The 13,665-nt window shown below is 31.4% G+C and overlaps 1 protein-coding gene and 1 pseudogene across 2 annotated transcripts; one reads left to right on the forward strand and one right to left on the reverse strand.

Moving 5' to 3' along the window:
* Positions 1-4,442: 4,442 nt before the first annotated feature.
* LOC114422664 lies at positions 4,443-6,782 on the forward strand. Of its 2 annotated transcripts, XR_003668710.1 has the most exons (5): positions 4,443-4,894; positions 5,197-5,249; positions 5,498-5,668; positions 5,741-6,030; positions 6,681-6,782. XR_003668710.1 is itself a non-coding variant. In XM_028389141.1 (4 exons), the coding sequence occupies exons 1-4, from the start codon at positions 4,523-4,525 to the stop codon at positions 5,964-5,966; spliced, it is 822 nt and encodes a 273-aa protein (XP_028244942.1). In that variant the 5' UTR covers positions 4,444-4,522; the 3' UTR covers positions 5,967-6,136. The 2 variants fall into 2 exon arrangements, 1 of the variants encoding a protein (XP_028244942.1); XM_028389141.1 differs by lacking the exon at positions 6,681-6,782 and having other exon boundaries at positions 4,444-4,894; positions 5,741-6,136.
* Positions 6,754-8,989, reverse strand: LOC114422667 (annotated as a pseudogene).
* Between the last annotated feature and the right edge of the window lie 4,676 nt (positions 8,990-13,665).

The raw sequence follows: 13,665 nt of genomic DNA on the forward strand, positions 1-13,665 counted from the left end.
CATAACAGAAAACGACAATTATCTCAACATCCCTCTATCTTAAGTTTTTCTTTAATCTAATGTGATTGTTTAAATATTTTATTTATAATGTAGTATAATGTTTTTTTTTTAAATAAATTGTTAAACAAAAATTATTATCATTTTAAAAAAAATCTAATGACATAAACAAATAAATTATATTTAGTAAAATAATAATATTAAAAAATACTTCAAAGTAGTGTATATTGAGTATTCTTTTCTAAATAGGTGCATTTTAAGGAAAAAAAATTAGAGAAAGAATGTGTATTTATATTAAAAAAAAAACCCAAGTAAACATTAATCACGGAAACTAACAAACAAAAAAAGTTACAAACTCACTAATTATAAGAATCCATATATGCATCTTTCCCCATTGCCATGTACGATAGAGGCCTAATGAACAAACATAGCCTGTCCTACTAGAGGGGCCAAGACGAAATGACAGATTAGCTACTTTGGGAATTAACCCTAGGTAAACTTATTCCACATTTGATTGGTCATTCATTTCCAAATGCCAAGCAACTGCCACACTCGTAACACTCGTAACACATGCAGACTTAAACTAAACACAATTACTTCATTAAAACTTGTTTCCACAAACATTTCTTCCTTTAAATATTCCCTCTCTCCCTACCTAATAAGGTTCATATTACATCTGCAAAAAAAAAAAAAAAAAAACAATGATAAATGTTCTTGTTCTTTACATATCACTAAAATCTAGAGAATGAAGGAAACAGCACATAAGATTGCTATGCCATTCTCCAACCAACCATTATGGATGTAGTTAATGGTAACATTTAAATCATGTAAGAAAACAATTTCATTATTTAAGTATGTTAAGATATTGGATCTGTATATTACTATAATGCCAGCTTTAACAACAGATACTTCTATTTCTTGTATTTGAGAGTGAGAAGACTTGGAATAAGGAGGTTTAGTTCCAAAAAGTATGTCTAGCAGTTGCAAAACTTTTCTGTCCACATTCAAAAAAACTAGTGAATGAGAATATCAAAACTCAAACCCTCCACATTAAACAACCTCCATATAAAACAAAAACAAAATCAAGAACAATGTCGAAGAACCAAAGTGTCACCAAATAAAGAGTAAAAGCACAAACAAGAAGAAAGACAATAGCATCCTATGCAATATTTAACTGAAAGCATCCAATCTGAAATTTTATGTACTGATCTAATTTCATTTAGAAACGGAATGAATAGTAAATAGAAATATATTAAAATGAAGAATTATAAGCAATTTTTTTTAATATAGAAATCAGGCATACTTCTCATTCACTCCTTATTTATTACATATCTATGACATTGAAAATGATTATAATTGGACCAAACTCCAAGTTGGATAAGTACAAGAACAAAATTTTACATTGAAACTTCTCATAACCAGGATTTCTACATGTTGGTTTGGTTCACTCATCAATGTGATCCGTAATTCTGGTAATAAATATAATTTCCAAAACCAACTTGAATTTCAATTACATGTGCTACTCCCTTCCCCAACAATTAATGTTCATCACCAGAAAATAAAAGAACAATTTAGACCAGCTAAAATGTTTGTCTAGCAATAAAGTGTTGCATACAATAAAGTGTTGCAAACAACTCACGACCAAGACAATAGATGAAGGACGGACTGAACAAATGATGACTAGCATATTAATTTCTTACTCTTCAAGTTAGATTTCCTTCGTGTACCAAAAACCAAAACCAGAGAGACATGAGGTGATTTTGTGTCAATCAGAGTAGGGTTTGATTCTGAACCTGTAAAGAAGCCTCTTTATTTTTCAAGGTAGGATTGTCTATGGTGAGCAACAATTTTCCCAGTTTGGAAACCACTGGCTCATCGGTGGGGGACATCTTTGTGGTCTTGTGTATGATAACTACCCTCCTCCTCAGCTTTTACTTGTTCTTTCTGAACCACAACAACGGCAAGGAGCTTTGCTTTTTCTATTCAAAAACATACATTCTTTCGTTTATCTATTCTGATCTACGAAATCCTATGCCATATGCCGCACACAAGACACAAACTCCTCTAATTTTACTTAAGCTGCTTTACTCTTCCCACCCACCCTTCTTATCTTTAGCTACGATTTGGTTGTTAAATACAAATAAATTTTGTATCACTCCCTCATTTTTACTATATTATTTTAATTTAAATATTTATTTTCAATTTCACACAACCAAACCATACGTTAATTCCCTTTTAAGTTTTTTACTCTTATTCTTTCTTTAATGGATAAAGACAAGGAAAATATTCAACAAATAAACTCTTTAACCACCCTAATAAAGCCTACAACTTTCTAGAATAATCTCAAACTTTTACTCTCCCCATTCCATTATAATTATCATTCTAATTATTTTATACATATAAAAATTAATAAATTAATAAATAAATAATAATAATTTTATAAAATTAATCTTATCTTCATTTATTCACTTTTAGTTTTTTTTTCACCCACTGATATTATAAGAAATATAAATAAAAAATAATTAATGTTTTATTAAAATTAAAATGATAATTATTTAAGACTTATTTTTTCTTTTTATATGATGGAGTATTTATTCTCACAGAATTTAATTTTTTTAGGTTCATTATAAGACTAATTATTCATTAACACTTTGTCACACTTAAAATTTACCACTTTTTTTCAAACTATTTTATGTATATGTGTATATTTTTGTTTTTAATTATATATTTTTCCTTTGTATTCTCCTATGAGGTGGAAATAAGATTAGGAAAACAAAATTTAATTCAAATTTGAGAAAATTACAAGAAAAGAACAAAAATATTTTTTTAAACCTTTGAATTTCTCTTTAATTAGATATTTTTTTCTTTTTTCTTATACAAACGTGCAATATTTTACATGTGAGAATATGTGAGTTTTAAATATGTATAATAAGTATAAGTATTTTCTTTTTAAAACTGAATAACATTAAATACTAAATATTTTATTAAATTTAGTCTTAAATTAATTATTAAGTTTAAGAATATTAATTCAATAAATTAATCTAAAGGAGCAAGAGAAACAATAGCGTAGGAAATTTCAAAATAATAAATAAGAGAAACAAAAAACACATAAAATTATAAATAATTTTAATAAAAACAAAAATATAATATTTTAATATATACTATACTAATAGAGAAAATATTTTTTGATAAAATCCTTTTAATTTTACCTTTTTATTATATGTCGGTTGACATTAATGATGGAGCTAAGCTTAAGCATGTGCTTGGGATTTTTTTTTCTTCAGAAAAGCAAATGCGTTTTTCTTTATCAAAGATATTTTTGTATGGACTAAAACAATAAAAAAATTACAGTAACTAAAATGAAAAAAAACACTAAATTATAAAAATAAAAAATGTATTTAAACCTTGAAATGATTATTATGTTATTTTATTTTGTCACTCGTACGTATCCACTCTAAGATCTAAAATTATTCCCTGTGAGAAGCTCATGGATTGGAAATCGGATTAACATTCTCCAACCAACTTAATTAGCACCACCCAAGGTATTTTCTTTTTTCTTTTTTCTTTTTCACTACTTAACTTCTCCAGTTATACCGTCACAGATCCAATAACCAGCTGGGTCGGTGGAAGCAATTTTATATGAAGATAATAATTATTGTCGTCATATGAAGATAAATGTTACAATCATATAAAATTTCATATATATACCATTATATAAACTATATATTTTATAATTGTCTTGTACGTGATTGCATAATTATGGTTAAGCCACTTTTTTAATTGTTGTTGATGCTGTTATAGGCGTACGTAGGTTATCAAGTCTTTGCTTCATTGATATTATTGTTGATTACTTTCACATTTCAGTTTTTTGGCTTTTTCATTGTGTTTTGTCTTGCTTTATTCACCCTAAGCTATAACTTTTAGCTTGTGGGCCATTACGTTAGATTAGAAAATCAAAACAAATATTTATCCTTAAGTAAAAGATCTCAAGGATAGAATTAGGGACAGAGATTGAAGTTGTCGCACTCCATAGTAAGCCAATTGATCCACAAGTTATGGTTGATTAGTTACACTTATTTAGAGGCAAACCAAGACGATGCAAATGTACATGTGTATACGTTTGATTCTGAACTATAGATGCTTAGGAGTGTGGTTGTTGTTGATGTTATGTATGGAAAATGGGGGCAATATTGAATAATTGATATTTTTTGTATGAAACAGAAATAGAAGATGATGCGAGTTTAACTGAATGGTGTTGGCAGGATGTTGAATATGATTGGTGAAGATGGAGTGGCATTGGAATTAAACTTGAGATTGAGATTGAGATTCTAAATTCTAGTATGAAATGGAAAAAAAAAAATAGTTTTCTTGGCTGACATGATTGCACGTGGCATATGGATCAAAATATAAATGGCAGCCACAATAACAGAAGCCAGAAAGGCCACACAAATAAGTACCAATCGGTCCCACCCCGAATACAAAATGTGAAGTGAGGAAGCCTAGCCTTGGTTTGGTTTATGCATGAATGGCTCATTTATTGGCGAGCAACCCCAATGCTTCACAGAAACTTATATGCTCAAACTTGGAGTACTATGGTGTTAGAAGTAGAAGAGGATCCAGAACCACGAGTGCGTGTTATAGAGTGGGAAGGAAAAGACGATGTGGTTTGGTGTTGCAATGCAGCAGCACAACTGATCAGGATGTGAGCTTGCAGATTGAGAATGGTAGCAGCGGAAAGCTTAAGCAGCAGTTTGAATATTTGGTTTGTGAATATGGGTGGAAAGTAAGAAGACTATTTGAAAACGCAGATGAGATAAAGAAGGCATCTCAAGTTCAGGCCGAAGCTTTCCATGTTCCTGTCTCTCTTTTCAATGACTTGTTCTTCCAGTTCTTTCAGGTTCCTTTTCCTTTTCCTTTTTTCTGCTTCCAAGACACAACTTTGCTTAAATAAAATACATATATATAGGACATGAATTAAATTTGACAAATTTAACAGGGCAGCATCTCATCATGCATGCCTATCATTTTTTACAAAGAGTAAATAATAATGTATATCAAAGGAAAAATTGCTAGCATCATTAGACATATTATAAAAGCTTTCAATTCAACTCTTGATTTGTGAGTAGGTCAGCCTTATATTTTGTGATCAGGCACCCATCTCTTAATTAATATGTGACTTTTGCTGTCTTGATCCAATAGGCGGAAGTGCTTTCAGGGCTTCTTTACAAGCTTAAAAACTCACCTCCTAATAGGTAAATTTGTTCTTTCTTAGCAAGCTTATGAATATTATTGTTATGAAATCTGTCAACTTATAATATAAAGCTACTTTAAAAATAAATTATGATGCAGCATGAGATAACCTTTCTTGTGTTCACCTATTTGAGTTATAGGCCACAATATGAGAATAGATATCAACCGCAACAGTATCTGTCTGTCTGGCTTGCAAATTGGAATCTCAGCAATTCTTAGCCACTATTCACTAATGTATGATGCTATTCAGGTATGCTTGTTTGGTAGCTGAGACAGCAATAGACGATCCAGATTCGGCAAAACAACTTGTAGGTGTCATAGATGTCACTGTCTTACGAGACCAAAACGTGCTCCAACATCTTCCTCCCGAAGCTGAAGAATACCTTTACATATCAGGAATAGCCGTCTCCAAAACATTCAGGTGATTAAGCACAATTTGATCTTCCTTGTATTGTTATGAAGTGTATATTCATGAAACTAATTGATGGAACAGGAGGCGAAAAATAGCGACTGCCCTGTTGAAAGCCTGTGACATGCTTTCCATTTTGTGGGGTTTCGAGTTTCTTGCCCTTCGAGCTTATGAAGAAGATCTAGGTGCTCGCAAATTGTACACAAATGCTGGGTACCAAGTTGTGTCTCGTGATCCACCATGGACAAGTAATTGGATTGGAAGGAAATGTCGTGTTCTTATGATCAAAAGAACTAGTTTCTCCAAATAGCTTAATTTAATTAGAATTCTCAAGACATCCAAACAAGATAACAGAAGCAGCAAATGTATTCTAGGTATATAGCATGATTTGTTCATTATCACTCACTCATTGCTCACACGTTTTCTCTGGTGTTTCTCACATTTTCCCCCCTTGTGAAAAGACAAGATCCTTGACCTCTACTCTGCATGCCCTCTTAATCCTTCATTGCCCAGTCCCAAATACCCTTTCAACTATTTTGACACTCCCTTGCTTTCCTGTGTATCTCACTGATTTTCAAATCTACAAAACCCACATGTCCATTCATAGTCAATCAACAAATATATCTTGATTGTAACGTAATATTAGAAAGATGTTAAATCAGAAGACACGATCATTTTGCATCACTAGAATACTGAATAAATATCAATTAAAAAGAAAACCAACTAAAGATTAGACGGATGTACTCAAAAGCTCTTCCGTGCAGTGGAGATGACCAGTTTCTTCTAGTTAGATATTAAGTGCAAATTTAATTTAACTTATTTTAATGAAATAATCACTTATTCTTATCAGCTGAAGCTTTATAAATAACAAACAAATGTTAACTCAATCGGGGAGAAAAGGAAAGGTAAAAATGTTCACACCTTGTCGAAAAGCAATTTACTTTTGACTTATATCAAACCTATTGCATGTTTCAGTAATATACCCAATAAGAATGTAGAATGCTTATTGCTCATTTATACACAGGTCCAGCGTTAACAATCATCACCGAGGAGTTTGCTTATTTCACATGGATTACCGAAAGCACAACAACTGAGTAGGAGGCGAGAAAAAGTTGCATAATAAAACATCTTGTCATATACAAACCATTACGAGAATATCAAAAGACAACAAATATTAACTTTAAATCCTTACGGCATACAATATGCCCAGTTATTCATTTTCGTATGAGCTTTACACAAACCTTGTCCAGATATGTAGAAACTAGAAATACAACAATTCCAAGCAAACTGTAGCTATGGCTCCACAATGATTTTTCCAGTAGCATGGCCATCAATGCTCTTAGCCCAAGCATCTTCAGCTTTGCTCAAAGGAAACTTGGAGTCAATAACAGACTTGAGTTTCCCATCCTTCATTAATTGAAGTAGATATTCCAGGCCCTCACGCTGGACATTTACAAAAAATGGCACCAACTGCTTCTTGGAAAAAGTAATTTTCTTCACGGCAGCAGTCCACAATGAACTTGCATTAGGTGTTAAATCAACTACCACCGCTTTTTCAGTCAAATTAGGATCAAAAGTTGACCAAGATATTCCAGTTGTACAATTTATCACTGCATCATATTTCCTACCAGATGGACTCTTGAGTGCAGCCCCCTCTGGAGTCCTGTAGTCAAGAACCTCATCGCAAGCCCTTAACAAAGTCAATGTTGCGAGCCCCACAAGTGGCTGTGACATGGGTGTTCCCTAGTTTTGCTAGTTGAACAGTGTAGTGACCTACACCACCTGAAGCAGCAGTTACTAAAATGTTCTTGAGCTGGCCAGTCCCATCAAGCTTAACTCCTGCAATTTGAGTGAGGGCATCACTAGCTGTGAGCCCGGCGATAGGTAATGCTGCAGCTTCAGCGGCTGAGACCTCAGATGGTCTGGCAGCTGTTAAGCTCTCACTAGCCACAACAAACTCAGCCAGTCCACCTCCATACTGTTATTCAACAAACACAACACGAAATGGTTATTTGACAGCAGCCATTATAAATAATAATAATAATATACTAGTGTATGAATTGGACAAGGTTCTTTAACTTCGAACAAGAACTGCTGTAACATGCCATTTATTTCACACTAGAATTCATTTAGCATTATGTGTTCGAACTAAAGAAGGCTGTGGCCTGTGGGGGACTATTCTGCTGAGCCAATACTGCCAAAGGACTTGGAAGTGGAGTAACTGATGTGGCAGAGCCTGAAGATATCTTAGCCGCTCGGGAGGTTAACAAAGATGGTGAAACCATCACGCAATGACTAGTCAAATGGAAGACAAGGACTGTAGATGAAGCTACTTGGGAGTATGAGTTCATCATCCACAGCCAATTCCCTTCCTTCATCCTTGAGATAGAGGGGATTCCTCTTCTTGGTTGTAGCACAGCCACGGCTTACAGCTTGGGCAGGGGTTTTCCTCAGAGGAGTTTATACTTTATACTCAGTTGGTAGGGAATTAATTGTAATTCTGCACATTTTTCCTTTGAATAACACTACTCTATATTGGTTTCTATTATATTCTAAATTTCTACTAGCTTTTTGATAGACACACAATACACTTCCGCTCAAGGGGCTATTAAATGAAAAAGAAAGGCAGTGAAGTAGGTAGTATTATTATGAAACTAAGAGAGGACGAGTTTTGGCATGGGGTAAGGTCGCTGTCTTGTGACGTGATGATCTATCTAGTTGTGGAAATTCCCTCTCCACTCAAGGCCTAAGGCTGCATATGTCAAAAGGCACAAAACCCTGAAACTGAGTAGGAGCCTGGCCTCTTAACATTATATAATTAAGAAAGTGTTATTGTTCAAGTAAGTGGCAAATTAAGATTGGTAGTAACAAACAGTAAGTATCATGTATAAGTACAATAACAACTATTGAGAGGTTCTTTAGTGAAAGAAAGGGAGAATTAGAATACTTGATGGTTGAGTTTAGCAAGGACTTTGTCGCCAACTTTGAAATCTTTGACTTGTGGTCCGATCTCAACTATTTCTCCTGCGACATCAGTGCCTGATGCAAAAAATAATGAATGAATTTGAAATATCATAAAAGTGAATGGTAGAGAGTTAGATAAGAAAAGAATGAAGAGATATTGCATACAAGGTATGTGGGGAGAAATAAGGGACGGAGAAGACCCTTTTGGATCTTCCAATGAATGGGGTTTATGCAAATTGGTTCCAGTTTGAGTAAAACCTCATTTGCCTTTGGACTGGGAACACCAACTTCAACAACACAACAGAGACTTGAAAGAAACCTTGAGGCCAGCGGGACCTCCACCGTAGGCGTCGTAGCTAACCGCTTGCATCAGATTCAATCTTCCTTTGCTATTCGTTAATTCTTACAGATTACAACTTCTGCAACTGCTACATTACCATTATATAGGAACAATATATCGGCCCAATTATAATTTAGGCTTAACTAGCATTCAATCCTTTGTAATCAATCAAGTAATGTGAATATGAATCTTTTTAAATATATAAATTATATCGTAATTAAAATTTATAATAAATAAATATTTTGAATTTATAAATTATGTTTTATATTTATGATCAATAATTTTATATTATGATATAAGATTATTTTTAGTTATTGATAATTTTGTTTTAAAATAATAATTAAAAAATGAAAATGAAAAATTAAATAAAAAACAATATGAAGAAGAATCTCTTAAAATGCATTATAATTTAAGCTAAAATACAATTTTTTCATCCTATTTTTTTTTTAAAAAAATTATGTTTTTAGTATTCCTATTTTTTAAGTGAGATATTTCATCTTCTATTTTTAAAAAAGCTCTAATTTTAGTCTTTTATTTTTTAATTAAAATATTTTATTTCTCATTTTTAAGAAATTCACAATTTTAATTCTTGTGACGAATTTCAAAGTTGATCTATCTATTCTGTAAACATTAGTTGACAACTGTTTGTTTATTATATATATGATAAATGTTTTCTTAAAATTATTCAATTACTAAAGGGCTTAATTTATTTTTTTTTTAAAAATTAAAATAGTGCATAGTTAACAAGTCTGAAATTGACCAAGGGAATTAAAATTGTAGGTTTGTTAAAAATGGGAGACTAAATGTCTTAATTAAAAAACAAAGAAACTAAAATTACATATTTTTTAAAAGTAAACGATAAAATGTCTCAATTAAAAATATGAAAACTAAAATAAAAAATTTTAAAAAATAAGGGAATGAAAATTATGTTTTAGTCTATAATTTATATATAGAGAGAAAAATAATGATACTTTTAGTCTTATATATGGTTCTCTTTTTCATAGAGAAATGAAAATAAAAGATAAATATTTAGTCTTATATTGAGATTCATAATATAAAACAAATTTTTTCACTCAAGTCAAAAAAGGAAAAAGAAAATATAATAAAAATTGAACCCTTCATTTTTTTTAATAGAAACCTTTCATTATCATTTCTTATGTAACTTTTTCTTCTCCATTCCACTCTCATCGTTTCCTCCTCTCATTCTTCTCACTCTTATTCCTTTGTTGTTCCAGAACCTATCAAATTCCTTATACCCCTGTGACACTCAAATGTGCAAAGATGATTTTAGTTAAGGAAAAAAAAAAACATCTCTTAAACATTTCTATTTGAAGTTCCTTCTGGTAAACCCATTACTCGTGAGCTAGATGATTATTTTTTTAGACAAAGATTAGTAATGGGTTTTGTGCATGAGGTGTTGGAAATTTAAATGTTAGTATTCTTGTAATTTTCTAAAAAACCCATAGGTATTATAATTAATATGTGTAGTACTTTTTTATTTTTAATTTAAATTTAAGTCTTTTTTACATTATTTTTCTAATTTACAAAAAAAAATCCTTACCATTAGTAACAAAAATATAAAAAATATTAAATAAAACTATAAATTAAAATTAATTGTTCAAAATTAATTTAAATTTTTTTAAAAAATTAGGAGGACTTTGAAGTCGTATAATATTTTGCAACTTCAAATAAATAATTTAAAAAATGAATGATTTTGAAGTCGTTAATTATTTCACGACTTTATATATAAAAATAAAAACAAATGCCATTCACTTTTTACAATTTCAATAAAAAAAAATTAAAGTCATCCAGCTTTTTACGATTTCATTAGAAGTCATGAAAAAACCTACAACTTATCCCGTATTAATTCAAAATTTACCCCATTTAATAAATTCTAAAAGGAATTATTCCCTTTGGTGATTCGGCCATACTGTAAAATCATATTTATGAAGTGATGAAAAATATTTTCTACTAAATACTATGTAATTATTTATAAAATTATATATTTCTTTGTCTCATATTTGGTTCATTTCATTAGTCAGTCGTTATAAACATAAACTCGGTAGATAGCTCATCATCATTATACCTTCTACAATGGCCAAGAAAAGATCAACACCCCACGATATCTTCCAACAAACAAGGCTAAATGCATAATATCACAAAAATGATGGATCAAAATAAAGGGATTAATCATTGATCTTTAACTTTTTTTAATGACTAAGATGATCTGGTCGTCTGTTTAGTAATCACTTAACAGTGTTCTGTAAAGGTGGGGAAGGGAAACTAAAACACCTGGCTTTGAAATAATAAGGGACGACATAATCTATAATTAAAAAAAAGTGCATAGGGACTATAAAAAAATCCAATTATGGAGACTAGAAATATATTTAAGTTAATAGTTTTTTTTTGCTAAAATTTTAATTTTCACCCCTTTTAATTCCTAATTCATGATCAATGATTTATTAACATTTTGCCAATTAAAATCAACTTATAGACTAGTTAACAAAAAAATAGAACTAAAATGCTTTGACTGCTTATGTTTGTTTTCAAAAACATGATCATCATATCTTACAAATTACAATATCATACATGCTATTTTGTTTTTTTACCATACATGCTAATTTAAATATAGTACACTATTCTAAATCATATTTTTTGTGATCTTTTATCGAACAAATTCATTTGACTACATTGCCTATGACAAAAATGGTGAACTATTCCAGAAGGTTTCTGTTTCTATTCCATAATTAGTGTTCCGAAATACCTATTTCCTATCAGTGCAAATAGGGTTCCGGATTGCCTATTCCAGAACTTTTTTGTCATAATTCCTCTTCCGAAATGCATAATCCGAAGAAAAAAAAGGTAAAAATTGAAAAGAACAAAACATAGAGACGGACACGGAGGTATCACTGTCGAGCAAAGAGAACACTCCAAATGATGCTGAAACTTCTGGGAATAGGTCGACGGGGTGGAAGGTAGTTTAGGTCTTTAGGAGAAACAAGATTAGGAAAAGGAAAGTTATAACGAAAGAAGGGTAGTTTAGGAATATTTTAAAATTGGGGTGCAGGAAGTAAAAACCAGCAAGTTACGCAAAACGATTAACCCATAATAGACGGGCCCATACTCTAGCTAAAAATAATTGCTGAAAAAAGTTATTTTTTTTCGAGATACTTGTATTAAAATAGACGTTGTGGGAAGTAAGATTCCCGAGAATGCAAAATCAACTCCCAAACACACATGCCTAAGGGTCTACAAATCAAACACATGGGCCATATATCTTGATTCATCACCATAACTTTCAGGGTGTTACTTTGGGCACCCAACATTTTTGCTGGAACACCCAACACCCCAGGTGAAAGGGCTAAAATGTCCTTCACCCATTTAATATATAGATGAACAGTGACTCGTCTGTACGAGTCACTTGTTTACTCCTCCCGTGTTGTTGCTTTGTCTTCTCCTTTTCCGTTCTCTCCTCCGTGCTTCGTCTTCTCCTTTTCCATTTTCTCCTCTGCGTAGGCAAGGTCTTCTCCTTCTTCGTCTCCTTCTTTCGCTTCTCTTTTGTCTTCTCCCTCACGCATACGCACAACAACAATTACCTCATCAATTTTTCTCGCGTGCTGCTTCTGCTTCATGTTGGTGGCTGCTTCGTCTCCCGTTGCAGCTTCTTGTTGGGTTGATCTTCTTCCAAGTAAGTTCTCTTGTCTCCCTCTCGCATCGCTTCTCCCTCTTAATATTGTTTCTATTTGGTTTGTTGTTGTTGGTTGTTGTTATTTTGTTAAATATTGTTGATGTTTTGAATGATTTCTCTTGTTTGCTTTTGTTGGTCGCCGGAAAAAATGGCGTTTTTGGGGAAAACTAACCCATAGGGATCAACAATTCGTATGACTCATACGGAATCCGTATGGGTTATACGGATCACCAATCCGTATGGATCATAAGGATTGTTGATCCGTATGAGTTATTTTTTTTCAATTTTTGTTTTCTATTTATAGAATATTATTTTGAAATTTTTGTGTAGATTTTTTTTTAATTCAAAAAATTTATTTGTCAATTATTTTACGTAGATTTTTTTGTGTGTATTTATTTTTAAATTTTTTTTGGTGTAATTTTGTTTTATAATAGTAAGTGTAATTTTATAATTTTTTCTGATCTACTTGTTAAGTATTGAATTTAGATTATTAACATGAGATTAGATTTTAGATTGGTAACATTAGATTACACTACTATGAAAAAAAAATTAGGTGGTTGTTACTAACATTAGATTAGATTTTAGAGTAGATTAGATTATCTGGCCAAAAAATTATTGTAAATATTGTAATATTATATTTATTTATCTTTTTAAAAAATGAAAAAAAAATATTTTAGTTATTAGTAAGATTAGATTAGATTAGTTATTAGTAAGATTGGATTACATTTTAGATTACATTAGATTGGAAAAAAAATAATTAAATATTATTTATGTCTGAACATTTGATAATGTGCACCCTTGAACTCATTAGATTAGTAATATTGTAAATCCAATTTTGGTATAGGATTGTATAACAATGTGCTTAAATGGTTATTTGTGTATGAACATTTAACAATGTGCACCTTGAACTGTATGTGGAATTCTTAATTGATGAATCAAGACGCAAAATATTTTGAAAGCTTAGGCTCTGCTCCACCACCATCACGGTTAGGCACCCTCAACAAGGAACTAGAAATG

This window comes from Glycine soja, chromosome 8 (genome assembly GCF_004193775.1).
Source record: "Glycine soja cultivar W05 chromosome 8, ASM419377v2, whole genome shotgun sequence".
NCBI classification, from domain to species: domain Eukaryota; kingdom Viridiplantae; phylum Streptophyta; class Magnoliopsida; order Fabales; family Fabaceae; genus Glycine; species Glycine soja.